Below are 14404 nucleotides of genomic sequence, written 5' to 3' on the forward strand. Positions count from 1 at the left end.
ATTCTGTGACTTTGATATGATGTAATTCCATTTCAGTCCATAGCAGGAGACTATTGGCCAAAGATGAGTACCTTGCATCTTTAGGAACATGAGAAGATTCTCAAATTAATTTTAAACTACAGTTGTATTTGCCCCCTGTGACCTTGAAAATAGGTTAAGGTCATTTATGTGAGGAAATTTTAATGTACTCTTCCTCATGTACCTCCTTGTCAAATATCAGTTCTCAATTACTTATAGTTTTTAGTAAAAGTTAACGGATGGATGACGGATACCCACTCAACCACAATAACACAAGTTCACTGGCACTTTGTGCCATGTGAGCTGATAAGGGCCTGCATTGCTCACCTGGATTTTTTGGTGGCAATACACTCTTATTTAGGATATACAGGAATAACTAATAGCTTTTTGATTCCAATGATTTAAAACAAATTCAGTTAAAATTGTAAGCAATCAACTTTAATAACAAAATTTGACTAGAGTCTTCTCAGACTTAGGCCAATAATTTCAGTTATACACCTGGAAACAATATTCAGTTCCTGTAGTCCAATGATGCCGAAGACTTAAGTTAATGAAGCTCCATAAATAATCACTTAAAAATGCTCAATTTGGTTCGTCCCCTAGGAGAGCCAACTGTTCTGTTTAATATTTAGCCTTCCTCACCTAATTAATTATGCTGTTGTCAAATTTGATTAAAATCCATCAGGCTTCATAGAGGGAAATAAAATAATTTACCTCAAATCCCCCTTTTGGACCCTTCCCTCACCAAGGCTCTTTTTAAATATAATATTGAGACCCCCCTCCAAGTCCCACTTAAGTTGATCGAAATCAACCACCCATTCAGGACCAGTAGCAATTTGAAGATAATGTGGAGGACAACATATAGATGATGAAGGCTGTCCCTTTTTATAAGCACTGTTTTTTTAAAGCAGCTAGGTGATCTAAACATGAGGATATAAATAACTTAAATAGTCGACTACAGAAAAACATATTCAACAATTGATTTTATTTCATTATCTTAATTTCATAACATCAATTAATGAAAATAAGTAGCAGCTGGAAAATGGATTTCTTTGTAGAGGTGACAAAACAGCTGTTTTCTCTTTTATTACACATGAACTTGAAATATTCTCATTAAATTTGACAGAACTAGAATTCTTAATTATATCAAATTTAAATATTAATGGCAAATTAACATACCCCAATGTCATTTGGTTACATTTTGACAAACTTGAGGTATTAGATATTGATTGATTTATTATTAACCAGAGATTTTTTTTTTTGCACTCAATTGACATTTGACATTGATGTCAAGGTCACAATGATCCAAAGACAGCAGTGCATTTGGTCAATTGGGTGGTAAATGTACAGCACATTTCATTAAGATATTTAATTTTAAAATGGTTATTGCTGGATACAAAATTATGAAAAAAATTTGCACTTTCACATTTGACCATGAGGTCAAAGTGATCTTAGGGCAGTTTGAAAGTAGTTTAAAAGTTATCATCCAAACAAATATGATTGGAAAAATGTGCACTGATTTGACCATTGATCTTCAGACTCTTTAGACCATATAACTATGCTACCAGTTTCATCAACATCTTCAAACACATGGAAGGTTAGGCCTGGATAATAAATTGCGGAAATATTTGCACTTGTTTGACCTTGAGGTCAAGGTCACAAAAACATAACTGCAGTGCACTGACATTGGCCTGACATGATGCAAGTACATTTTGTATGCTTCAAGTTTTTTTAAGTTTCTTCAATGGTTTAGAAGTAATGGCCCCGACAAGAAATTATTGGAAATTTGCATTGATGACACGTTTGACCTTGAGGTCAATTTCACTGTGACCTAACGACAATGCACTGCATCCTGGATTTGAGTGGTGCAAGTATCCTTCAAGTTTTATCGACACATCTTTTATGGTTCAGGAATTAAGACCTGAACAAAAAAATCATTAGATGAAGAAGATGAACCAAAGAAGAACTGGTACTAATATAATATGTGTATACACTACCTCTTATCTACCAGTATCTTGATTCAAAACATAATACTGAATTCATATTTTTATCAATCAGTGTTGTTCAGTGTGGCTCTATGTAAAATAACTTAGTTGTTTACTTCAGTTGCCTCAGGTCATCCATTGTAAAATTGCTTAATATTAAACATATAAGTGCTTATTTTTATTATCAGCCTGTTTCCTTCTTGAAATTTTGAAATTAAATGAATATACATGTATCAAAATAAGTCGCTGAATGTGGCACTACTATTTTCATATATATCTTTGGTACACTATGTATTACCGGTAATATGTTTCTCCATGTACATTTTTTTTCATGTTGAACAAACAATATTTATTGAAACTATCAGCAAAAGTGGCTGTTGATTTAATATTTCAGTTAATAGAAATGAAAACAAAATCAAAAGTAAAAGTCAAATACCAAACATTTCGGCTTGCATTTTAGAATTAAGTTTTGAATTGTTATTTTATAGAATTAAAATGCTTTGTAAATTAATATAAGTTGTACTGTATTGCATGTCTGCGTTTAAGAGGACGTCATTGCTTGGAGTAAGGATGACCAGTCCCATACATTAAAGCATGGATTCGTTCAAAGGTTTGACAGAATGATGCTCTTTTCTGTATATCATTTTTTAATATTTGCCAAGCATATATATTCATGAATTTTGCAGTTGTTGAATCAAGAAAATTTTGTTGGTATGTACCTAAAATAAGTATCATTTTGTTTAGTTTCTTTACCCTTTATACCACAAACAATGTAAACAGGATCTTAAAGCCACAAAATCAAATACAAATACTTTCATTTCATACAATAGTGCACATTACAGATTTATATTTATTTACTCCATAATGACCAGGAAAAGACCCTACACCAAGGTCTTCTGTGAGACAGTATACTATATAAAAGTGATGTAATACATTCAGTATATGTACAGCAATAGTCACAGCAAATATTGTTCTCGTGGCTAACATTGACTTCACAGCTATTATCAACCTCTAAGTAAATATACTGAACTAACAGTAAATAGGCCCCACTGCAAGCTTATTTTCACAAAACATGCACAATTACAAGCATGACAATTGATCTTGATAACTTATGTGAAATATTACCAGTAATCAAAAATGTGTAATAAAAATTCTGAAACCTTCCCATCTTAAAACTACATGTAATGTTGTTTTTTTAAAATTTAAACATTAAATTTTGGATAATAAAACTAAGTAGGCAAAAACAGAAGCACATACCAAGCAAAGGTTAGTTTAAAGTTAAGAATCCCAATAAAGTTTAGAAATATAAATATCTGGTTTAGAAATTCAGACAATTTAATAATAAAATTATTTAATAAAAATACATGCCTGATTCAAGTTTCAGTTAAATTTCTTTTTTCTTCATTAAGTAAAAGGAAAAATATTGCAGGCATTTTATTTGTTTTGGAACAAATTAAAGTGTACATTGTTCCACACATCACATACCCCACAGGCTCCAATCATGTCCAGGCTAAAGGGAGATTATCCTGTTTCAAATGTCTAATATACATGCACTTTTTAATTAGAATATTTATTGTACCAAACTAACAGCTTTGATTTCTTATATCGGTGCATCACCATGGAAAATTCCCAATACATTTGTACCAGAAATTTGTATTTCTTACTTTTGACAATTCCCTGATTCTCAAAAGTAATTGTGAACTTGGACACTATGACTTTAGGTCAGATAGCTTGTAAAAGTGGAGAGTAAAGGTGACCTTACTCGATCAAGCTAGCAGGTAATTCCCTTTAGCCTTATGGTAGGATGTCTGCTCAGTGAACAATTGCAAGAGGTTGTGAGTTCCAGGCGTAGCACGGGCATAGTAGTGTCCAGTACTACAGATTTAATGCTGTTACCAGAATACTGTAGCCTTCACAATTTAGATCTAGTTGTCATCCGAAAAAGACGAGACAGGGTATATGATTATTCATACAATTGAGAAATTATAAAAGGTCCTAACTAAATCTGATTACTATGATTTTTTTCTTGTTTTATTACTTTCATTTCTGTTCTTGAAACATTAGGTATTTATTGATACCAAAAAATTATATATTATATATGAGAATTATTAACAGCACTTATGTTAAATAAACACATCGTAAAATATTTCAAGTATTATGGATAAATATCCAAAATTGATAAAACAATGAAAAGAAGATGACAAATTTATAAATAGTGAATTTTAAATATCACTTGTATATAAAAAATTGTTGAAATGGAATCTGAAGAATGTCAAGGTATTCATTCAATTATCAATCACAATCTAATCAATAGAAATTGAATTAAAACACAAAGTTTGATAAACCAGTAGGTACACTAACACTTATTTACCGTCTTTTTCTATTATTTCCTAGATTTTCTTTGCTAGATTTTGTTCTTATTTTGATTTAATTTGATTTCTTACAGATTTTCTATTTACAAAATTTCATAGATATTTTCCTCATAATTATAGATATTCAGAATACAGACTAGTGCAGGACATACAATTATTTTTCACAAATCATCAAATATGTGTGCTGATTTAATAGGAAAAAGACAAAATGAGTATTAAGTTGAGATGCAAATGAATTTGCATACCTCTGACCAAAATTAAATTTTGTGTTATAAAAAGTTGTAGGGCAAGTATGTATTAGGTACTTGCAGCCAATAGAAATTAGAATACAATCACAATAGTATTCACAATACATGATTCAATGACAAACATACTTGTTTTGAGATAGTATTTTTTAAGTACAGTTCATGTTTGAAAAAAATACAATTGTATATAAGTATTTTAAATGTGCAATTTCTTGCTTGTCTTTATATAATTTTCTTGAAGTTGTAAAATAAATTTGAAGAGATTAAAACTTTATTATGTAGACCCATTCACCAGATGTCTTTTCAAAGACACATTGAGTTTACCAGGAAAATGTCTAATGTTTGAGCAGATTTTCTTTGGAAAAAATAACATTTATACTGAAACAGACTTACAATGATGAGTACACTGTATCATTAAATCTTGTATTTATCATGCATTACATGTACTTTGGTGAATCATGGATTGTATTGTGGTCTATGAACAGTGTACTATCGTACATTAATATTGGTGTACTTTGGGCTATTCCAGTAAAATATATATCCAACGGTAGGAATCCAGAATTAAAGAAATTCTATGCAAGGTTGGTGATGGAGAAAATGTAGCCTATACCATCATACAGAAGTGTTTGAATTAGATCACATGTATGGGTGGCCGCTGCTTCACAAACCTGGATTCCTGTCGTTGGGCAGATATTTTACTGGAATTGTACTTAATAAATTGGATATCCTTAACACTGTACCTACATTTGCCTCCAATATCACAACTAAATCAACTAGCATATGCAGATTGTGGTTGTAGCATGTCCGTTGCTTGAGTATTACTATCAGCAGGATCATTTGGTCCCGAGTCACAACTCTGATTGTCTGTCTGACTATCTGCTGTCTCCATTGGTTCTAAGCTGCTTGAATCCGAGCCCTCTTTCACAGTGTTGGTACATTCTAATGTAGAAACGGAGGATACAGAGATTCGTTCGGGTAATAAAGGGGAAGGTAACTCTACACAGATATCTGCATCAATGTCTACCTTGGTTTTGGCTGGTCGTATAATAAGGGGTGTACGGTCCAACACATTCTTTATTTCTTGTTTGAAACTTTCCTTGAATTCTCTCATATCTTGCTGGAGCTGAAGTGTGTCTGCCATGACTTTTTCCTGTCGCTGTTTTAACTCTGCCAGAGTTTTCAGGTTTTCATACATTAGACGTAGTCCCTCACACATGTATTCATTGCCAACTTGTGGTGGGACAGCTTCTCCAGACATGTAACGGTCAAACTGTTCCTGAGTCAGGGCCAGTGATTCTGCACCCAGGCTCTCAATAAATGCCACAGCACAACACTGAGAAAAGATTATTAACATGAACTTAATAATACATTGATATCATGCAAAGAAAAAAATATAGAATTTATGTACATTCAACCTTTTATACATTATAGTGTATAGGCAAGACAGAGGACTTTTTATCTAATATTATTCATATGTCTAGATTTTAGGTTAATATTTAAAGGTAAATGTAATTAGTACAGGAATATTCTCCAAAACCTACATGTATCTGGTCAATCAAGCAGATTTATTTTCAAATTAATTTTGATTTTCATTACAAAACTAAGTATGCAGCATCAATCTCCATGAGGGAGTGGTTACCTTCGGAAGGAGGGGAAAAGCAGAATGGTACTGCTAAATACAGAAAATAATAAGAGATCCCTGAGGGATCTTGGCGTTCACAACTGAATGATCTATATCAGTCATATGAAAGACTTATCTTTTCTCTTCTTTTTCATTCTTTCACTCTTCTTTCAAAACATTTAATACCTTAATAGAGTACAATATAGCAGGAGCAACCTGCAATAGTCAAAATCCAAGATGGCTGCCTGTCGCCCATGTTGTTTTCTGATCGGTCCCAAAACGCAACATGCACAACTAGGGACCAAGGGGAACTTACATATGAAATTTGAGAAAGATCCCGTTGGAATTTTCTGAGAAAGAGTGATAACAATCTTCAATGATCAAAATCCAAGATGGCTGATGTTGTTTTCCAATTGGTCCCAAAATGCAACATACCCAACTTCAGACCAAGGGGAACTTATATATGAAATATGAGAAAGATCTCTCTAGTACTTTCTGATAAATGATGTTGTTTTCCGATCAGTCCCCTAATGGAATGTGCAAACCTAGTGACTAAGGGAAACTAGTCATCGCACTTACCAGGTTTGTGAAGTAGTATCCAGCCTCGCCACTCATAAGACGACTGGGGTTGGCAAATCGAGTTATATACTGTATGTTGGAGTGAAGTAGAGGAGGGTTTGCCTTCAGGACCACGTAGATGAGAGCAGGTAAGAAGTCATCTGCATTAGCTGGTCCTGACTTGGACTGTTTGATCACCTCAAATATACACTTACAACAGTTTACTACACACACCAGCTTGTCTGGGGGAGACTTCTTAGCATTCATGTCGATGATCTCTGAAATAAGATTCGTAAACAATGCAACCATTGTATAGAATGAATGCTCAATAACACAAATTATTACATTTTCAGTTTTGTATCAGATAATGATTGGTCTACATTTGATCACGCGTTACATTTGATATCAAATGGCACTCTGCAACAGTGATAAAACATCATACTACATGCTTGTGTGAGTGCTCTGTGATGTTGTGTAATTTCAGCCAATCAGATTTGTTGGACACATGTTGGCCCAGTTGCACAAGAGTGCATACAACATGATCTATCAACAGGGCTCAAAGTGGAGCATATTTAGTGGCCATGGCTCCTTAAATTTACCATTGGCTACCAGTTATAAGGCAAAAATTGTGTAAATTTGCAATTTTGGTTAATCTTTTAAAGGTTGCTTAAATGATGTTCACAATCAAAAAAGTTACAGAGACGTTATACTAATCTAAATAATTAAAAGAGTATTTTCAAATTTATGACATCAGGACCACAGGTGAGGGTAGGCAGGAAGTCATATACATTAACTGGTCCCGAGTTGGGGTGTTTGATTGTATTACAACATATTTCTTGTTCTAATTAAGTAAAATCAACCTTAACCTTCAGAACTTTTACCCTAAATCCCTATTGCATATACATGTATGCATATCACAGTGTAGTATGATCAGGTGATATTTGAGAAAGTTTATAATTAGCCTTCTGTAAGAGCCTTAGACGATGTATTTTTTTTTTAAAGTATACATGCATTTCCTTTTCCACCTGTGATTGCCCAAGTATCATGTCTGATCTAGGGGGTGTTAACCCAAAGGCAATATTGCCCCTTAACTGTGTTGGGCTGTTTAAGGGGGTGTAAACCCAGTATTTCCCCTTAACTATGATGGCCTAATTATCATGTGTTTGATCTAGGGGATGTTAACCCAACATCGCCCCTTAACTGTGTTGGCCTAAATATCTTTTCTGTGCTAGGGGTGTAAACCCGATATTTCCCTTACCCGTGATGGCCTGTTTAAAGGGATGTATACCCAGTATTGCCCCTTACCAGTGATGGCCTGTTGTAGGGGACGTAAACCCAATATTGCCCCTTACCTGTGATGGCCTGTTGTAGGGGATGTACACACAATATTACCCCTTACCTGTGATGGCCTGTTTTAGGGGATGTAAACCCAATATTGCCCCTTACCTGTGATGGCCTGTTGTAGGGGATGTACACCCAATATTGCCCCTTACCTGTGATGGCCTGTTGTAGGGGATGTACACACAATATTGCCCCTTACCTGTGATGGCCTGTTCTAGGGGATGTAAACCCAATATTGCCCCTTACCAGTGATGGCCTGTTGTAGGGGACGTAAACCCAATATTGCCCCTTACCTGTGATGACCTGTTCTAGGGGATGTAAACCCAATATTGCCCCTTACCTGTGATGGCCTGTTTTAGAGGATGTAAACCCAATATTGCCCCTTACCTGTGATGCCCTGTTTTAGAGGATGTAAACCCAATATTGCCCCTTACCTGTACTTGTGATGGCCTGACCAGGGGATGTACACCCAATATTGCCCCTTACCCGTGATGGCCTGTTGTAGGGGATGTACACCCAATATTGCCCCTTACCTGTGATGGCCTGTTGTAGGGGATGTACACCCAATATTGCCCCTTACCAGTGATGGCCTGTTGTAGGGGACGTAAACCCAATATTGCCCCTTACCTGTGATGACCTGTTCTAGGGGATGTACACCCAATATTGCCCCTTACCTGTGATGGCCTGTTGTAGGGGATGTACACACAATATTGCCCCTTACCTGTGATGGCCTGTTGTAGGGGATGTAAACCCAATATTGCCCCTTACCTGTGATGGCCTGTTGTAGGGGATGTACACACAATATTGCCCCTTACCTGTGATGGCCTGTTCTAGAGGATGTAAACCCAATATTGCCCCTTACCTGTGATGGCCTGTTTTAAGGGATGTAAACCCAATATTGCCCCTTAACTGTGATGGCCTGTTCTAGGGGATGTACACACAATATTGCCCCTTACCTGTGATGGCCTTATCCACCAACTGTCTTACAGTAGTGTCGTGGTCATTGATCAAAGTGTCTAGTTGTTGAGCAGTGATCCAATGCAGACTACGAATCCTATCTTGTATCTGTAGATCCTTCTGTTCATCTTGTGTATCAGGTGTGGAGAACACAGAGGCGTACAGTCGTACCATAACATACCTCTCTGTATAGTCCATCAGTTTCTCCATAGTCTCACTACTGTACACTGTTAAAGACAATTAAATTACCCCTTGAATGTATGTCAAGGTCATTCATTTAAACCAACTTGATCGCCCTAACTACAGCACGCTACAAGCTCAATGTTAATAATGACCATGAACCTCTTGGTTATAGGGAAGAAGTTGTTTTATAAATTTTAACCTATTTGACCCTGTTTTCTTGAATGTAGGTCAAGGTCATTCATTGGAACAAACTTATAATTAGTAGCCATTCACCCTAGCATGCTACAGGCCCAATTTCAAGTACTTATAAAACTTAACTGCATTTCCTTTAAAGGCTTGCAATGAATTCAATGATTAATCAGACTTATATAAGGATTGATTATCTTCATCAAGTGCAGATTATGAACCAAGTACTGTATGGCTTTAATAGATATATGCATCAATACATTATGACACCAATTATGTTGTTCAGACTGTTGTAAGTCAACAATATCTATATAGAACAAACATATAACTATTTCCAATAACCCTACTCTATGTTATACATTCATCACAAAAATCTGTATTCTTTATATATCTTTTTTTTTACAGGGATACGATACACTCATAAAATATTATCTACCTGAGAAAAGGGTTTCTAACTGAACTTCAGACCTACACTTGGGTAAAGCTGGTCAGAACTTATCCCTGTATGCACTCTGCCTCTCTCATGTAAAAAGTCAAACCATAAATTGTGCCTTTAAAAAATTTTTGTGAAAGCATGGCCAAAAGACAGACTATGTTGTTGCACTAGAAAAGAGATACAGTGTTTACAACAGGATCATTATTTCATGAGTTTTGTGTCCCCTAAAATGACATCAATATAATACTAACCCTTATAGATGGGATTATTATTGACACGGTCCCCGAGAGTCTGATAGAAGTCTTGTACAAACTCGGCCAATTCCTCCACAGGAGTGTCGGGCATGTTCTGGACACGATCTACAACAGCCTTGATATGCTTTGACACGTCTAGTGCAGCATTGTGTTGGATTTTCTTCAAAAATTCTGCAAACTCTGTCCCCACTTGTTGGAACTCCAGACAGACCCGTCTACTCTCATGAGAACCTGATTTGCTCTGTTGTGGAACTTGTTGGGATTCTGTCGGGATTAAGAAATTCATGTTAAGAGAACCTGATTTGCTCTGTTGTGGAACTTGTTGGGATTCTGTCGGGATTAAGAAATTCATGTTAAGTCAATTGGTGAAAATAATCAATCATTGAAACTACGTTATGTGCCTGAAATGTTACATTTTCCCTCAAAGTTACCTAAGAAACTAAGTATTGATATGATTGAATATTTACAGTCCTCAAAAATGGCTTCTATCATCCTTGTTACTCCAGGTGTACACTCAATTTTGCTGTCTGCAACCTTGAATATGTCCTGACAATATTGAAGGCTCAGTAACCACCATCTTGTGGATGACACAAAAAGACTTCAAGTTGATCCTCTGATGTATATTAAACAAATCTCAAGCATGCCATACCATTAAGTAGAGTGGCTTTGACTTTGAACTTATTTGCTTATCCTGCATGATCTTCAAAAAAACTGTATCAGCTAATATATAAGTAAATGGTCAGCATTTTTCCTGACGCCAATCAAACAGCCTGTCGTGTGTCTGAGATTTTGACATATTCCAGGGGTGCAGAGAGTGAAAGTATAAACTTAACCACTTGAGTCTAGATAATGAGCTTCTTCGAGGGATAAGACAAATCGCAATATAAGGAAAATGTAGGTGTTACGATTCTAATGCACTTGTAAACAATGTTCGGTCCCATTGTTTTTCCTAGATATTTGGGGGAAATTCGATAAGCCAATTTTGGAAAATTTTACACACAAATCATTGCTTTTATGAGTGGCATATTCTAATTACCAATTTTGAAGTACTTTGTGTAAATACTAGCTTTACAGGATGACACACATCAATTTTGTACTGGACTATCAAACAAACATCACAATTGGGAATTTTTAAAGTTCATTTGGGGGAAATAAGCTTAAATGCATTGGGAATGGGTCTTTTATATTAGCTAACACAGTTACATTGGCAGGAAAAACACAAGTGTCCAGATACAGAGTCAAATCATCAAAACAAATTTGACAATACAAATATGCAAAGTGATAGTTGTAGAGTTTATACCTTTTGATGCTGACTTTCGAAAAATTGATTTTACAGTATGTGTCCTTTTGTTGGCATGTTGTGTTTTCTTCTCTTCAAATTTTGTAAATGATGCTGGAATTACATTAAATCCGCCAAAGTCTGACCTGGAAAGTAACGACCAAAAAAAATTAGTCAAGCTTAGTCATTATGTAATGATTATTTTCAACTTCTTTCAATTAAGCAGCTTTTCATAAGCATCTCATCATAAATGTTGGGCTGTTGGGGAAGAAAAAACAAAAAATAATGATACTTGGGAATTCATCTTCAAGGAAGCTTTAATTTCCCCAGGGGCTCATAAAATACTCTAACCTGTCTCATGCTTGTGAAACCAGGCCCAATATAAAAAAAAATGATGATACATATACTTGCTGTTGGGATACAATCTTGTGAAACATAGGCCGACTGTTATTGAAAAAATGATGGAAAGTTGCTGTGATCCAATTGTTAAGGAATCTTTGTGAAATTGGGCCGGTAATAGTAATACTCTATACTATTATTACTATATCAACCATACAATACATTCCCCATATGTTATAGATGCACCAGTTGACTTTATTTGGAAGATGTATTGATTTTTCCCTAACTAAGAATCGCAAAAGTACAAATTCTTGTCACAAGGAATAAACCAATCAGTAAAAACAGATCAATGACACACCAAATTGTTCATTCATATGGTATTCTGACCAGATTTTCCTTTTGTATCAACAGAATTCTGCATATCCATTTCTAATCATTCCTGTCAAGTTGACAAGAATAAGATAATAAAATTAAGCCATCTTTATAAAATCACAATTCACTAACATCTGCATTATCATATTAATTAATTAATATATGTTTCCCTATAGTGGTTTGGATATATGTGACATTAAGATTCTACAGAGGTACTCTTAATATACAAAGTATAACTATAAGCTAATGGCTACCTAATACCACCGCTACCCCTCATTTGGAACAATGGCAACGAAATGACTATTGTATTTACTATCCCTAAAAAAAACAAGAAAAACCTGTTTATATTGACCAGTTACCATGACAACCAAAATTTTGGAATTGAAACGACTGTATACAGCTGCATGCACATCTACATATCATCGTTTATATTTGAGTGAAGTTTCTTCGGAATTGGACCACCAATTTAGAAAGAGTGGTTCAGACAAAATTATTATCAGAAAAACCTGCTTACATGGAACAATTACCATACTAAACCAAAAATTTAAGAAAAAAAAAGTTGCATACACATCTTTACATGATCCTTTATATTTGTGTGAAGTTTCATTGGAATCGGCCCCCTAGTTTAGGAAGAGTTGTATGTCCGGACAAAATGTCTTGACAGATGGACAGACAACCCCATTCCAGTATACCACCCTAATTTCAAATAAATTTAGTTTTCCAATAATACCCTTACCCTTTAGATTTTTCAGCCTTTGGTTGTTTCATGGTGCTATCATGTTGGGCTTGTGCTTGCTTGGCTTTCTGGTAGACTTCCTTGTGGCATTTGGAGCAGAACCCCTGCCATGCTGGGTTTCCATAGAAACCACAACCATTTTTACACAAAAGATCAGATCTATCAATATGGATCTTCTTATTAGAACTAGTTTTACGTGAGGAACTCATGTTGTTAGATAAGTGTGGCTGTTTGTAATACTCTAGTCCAGGTGATGTTTCACACAAACATATTCAGCAACCTCGCTCATTCACTGTGGATCTGAAACAAGTAGAACAAATTCACCATATGTATAATTTGAAAATTTTTTATCCAGATATTTTGTTTGTGGTAAAATGTAAAACACAACTGTCTATAAAGTTATAAGTGACATAGTTGATGGAATTGGAATCTACAAAAAAATGTTTTATAAGATTATCATGTTGCAGAAAAATGCCAACTCGCATATATATATATATTATACACAAGTTGCAGTATGGATTTCAAAATTGTTTAAACAGTGAATTTTGCAATATATTATCTAACAGCGCATCAATTCATGACAAGGTGAATGACATTTTACTAAAACATGTTTAATGAAAGCATTGTCTACTTAAAAACTAGTTAGTATATATTATACTGCATAGATCTCTGCTCTACCGGAAGTATTGCATCAATTTTAATTTTGGTACTTCAACCTGCAAATATTTTTCTTATTTTTGCATGTGTATGATATTTAATGACTATATTATACGACTTGGGTGAATTTTTTAAAAAGCTAAGTTTAAAAGTGATTTTGGCTATCTTAAGTAACACAGCAATAATTCAACTGGCGTATAATAGGCAAGTTTGCGTATAACCTTATTATACGCAATTTGGTGGTTTTGCCAAACCCGATTATTAATCAGTTTTCACCAGTAAATTAATTCAGTTTGCCTATTTTTTCATATCTGGTCTCTAGACTAACATGACAATCCCATAAATACATTTTCTCAGACTGTTAAAACGGACTGAATCAATGTTTGTTTGATAAAAATCGATTGGGTCTCGGTAAACTTTATTCTTTGTGCACGCACGTACGAGTCGAATTTTGTCATCCGACAAATCTGAATAAGCAAAGTCAACGACCACTTTAGTATCGAAATTTAGCATTTGTTTAGATGAAATAACGTAAATAGTTTGATGTATGAAAAATACAAATATAGTACAAACTAATTATGCAATACTTACAGGTTTTGTGGACGAATGATTATCGATCCTAAAGCAACAGTCACCAGCAGTCTGCATATCTCTCGTCACATGAATCTTACTGTCAGGGTCAAGGTCACGATTTGACAGGAGTCAGCATCTATCTATATATTAGTTTCGTATTTCAACAGGACAGCTCATTTTGGCAATTAAACACGCGTCTATGCAAAACCACTATATAAACATAAAATTAAGATATTGACAAATCCAATAAACAAGCTTTTTAGTTTCACATTTATTTCATATATTCTTATTT

General features: G+C 34.8%; 1 protein-coding gene across 2 annotated transcripts; it reads right to left on the reverse strand.

Moving 5' to 3' along the window:
- Positions 1-434: 434 nt before the first annotated feature.
- LOC117332796 (rab5 GDP/GTP exchange factor-like) lies at positions 435-14218 on the reverse strand. 2 transcript variants are annotated; one of them, XM_033891833.1, is made up of 8 exons: positions 14131-14218; positions 12883-13182; positions 11457-11581; positions 10454-10486; positions 10154-10387; positions 9097-9324; positions 6821-7077; positions 435-5953 (listed from the first exon to the last, which is right to left on the reverse strand). In XM_033891833.1, the coding sequence occupies exons 2-8, from the start codon at positions 13089-13091 to the stop codon at positions 5390-5392; spliced, it is 1650 nt and encodes a 549-aa protein (XP_033747724.1). In that variant the 5' UTR covers positions 13092-13182; positions 14131-14218; the 3' UTR covers positions 435-5389. The 2 variants fall into 2 exon arrangements, with proteins under 2 accessions (XP_033747724.1, XP_033747723.1); XM_033891832.1 differs by lacking the exon at positions 10454-10486 and having other exon boundaries at positions 10154-10420.
- Between the last annotated feature and the right edge of the window lie 186 nt (positions 14219-14404).

The sequence above is a fragment of the Pecten maximus genome, chromosome 8, assembly GCF_902652985.1.
Source record: "Pecten maximus chromosome 8, xPecMax1.1, whole genome shotgun sequence".
Classification (NCBI taxonomy): Eukaryota; Metazoa; Mollusca; class Bivalvia; order Pectinida; family Pectinidae; genus Pecten; species Pecten maximus.

What these genes read in the sequence shown, in the direction of transcription:
- LOC117332796 (XM_033891832.1), bottom strand. Translation starts at nt 13,091, where the DNA reads ATGAGTTCCTCACGTAAAACTAGTTCTAATAAGAAGATCCATATTGAT. An exon ending in TCGAAAGTCAGCATCAAAAG is followed by an intron (nt 10,421 to 11,456) that starts GTATAAACTCTA and finishes TAATCCCGACAG; the next exon opens with AATCCCAACAAGTTCCACAA. An exon ending in GGTGGATAAGGCCATCACAG is followed by an intron (nt 7,078 to 9,096) that starts GTAAGGGGCAAT and finishes ATCTTATTTCAG; the next exon opens with AGATCATCGACATGAATGCT.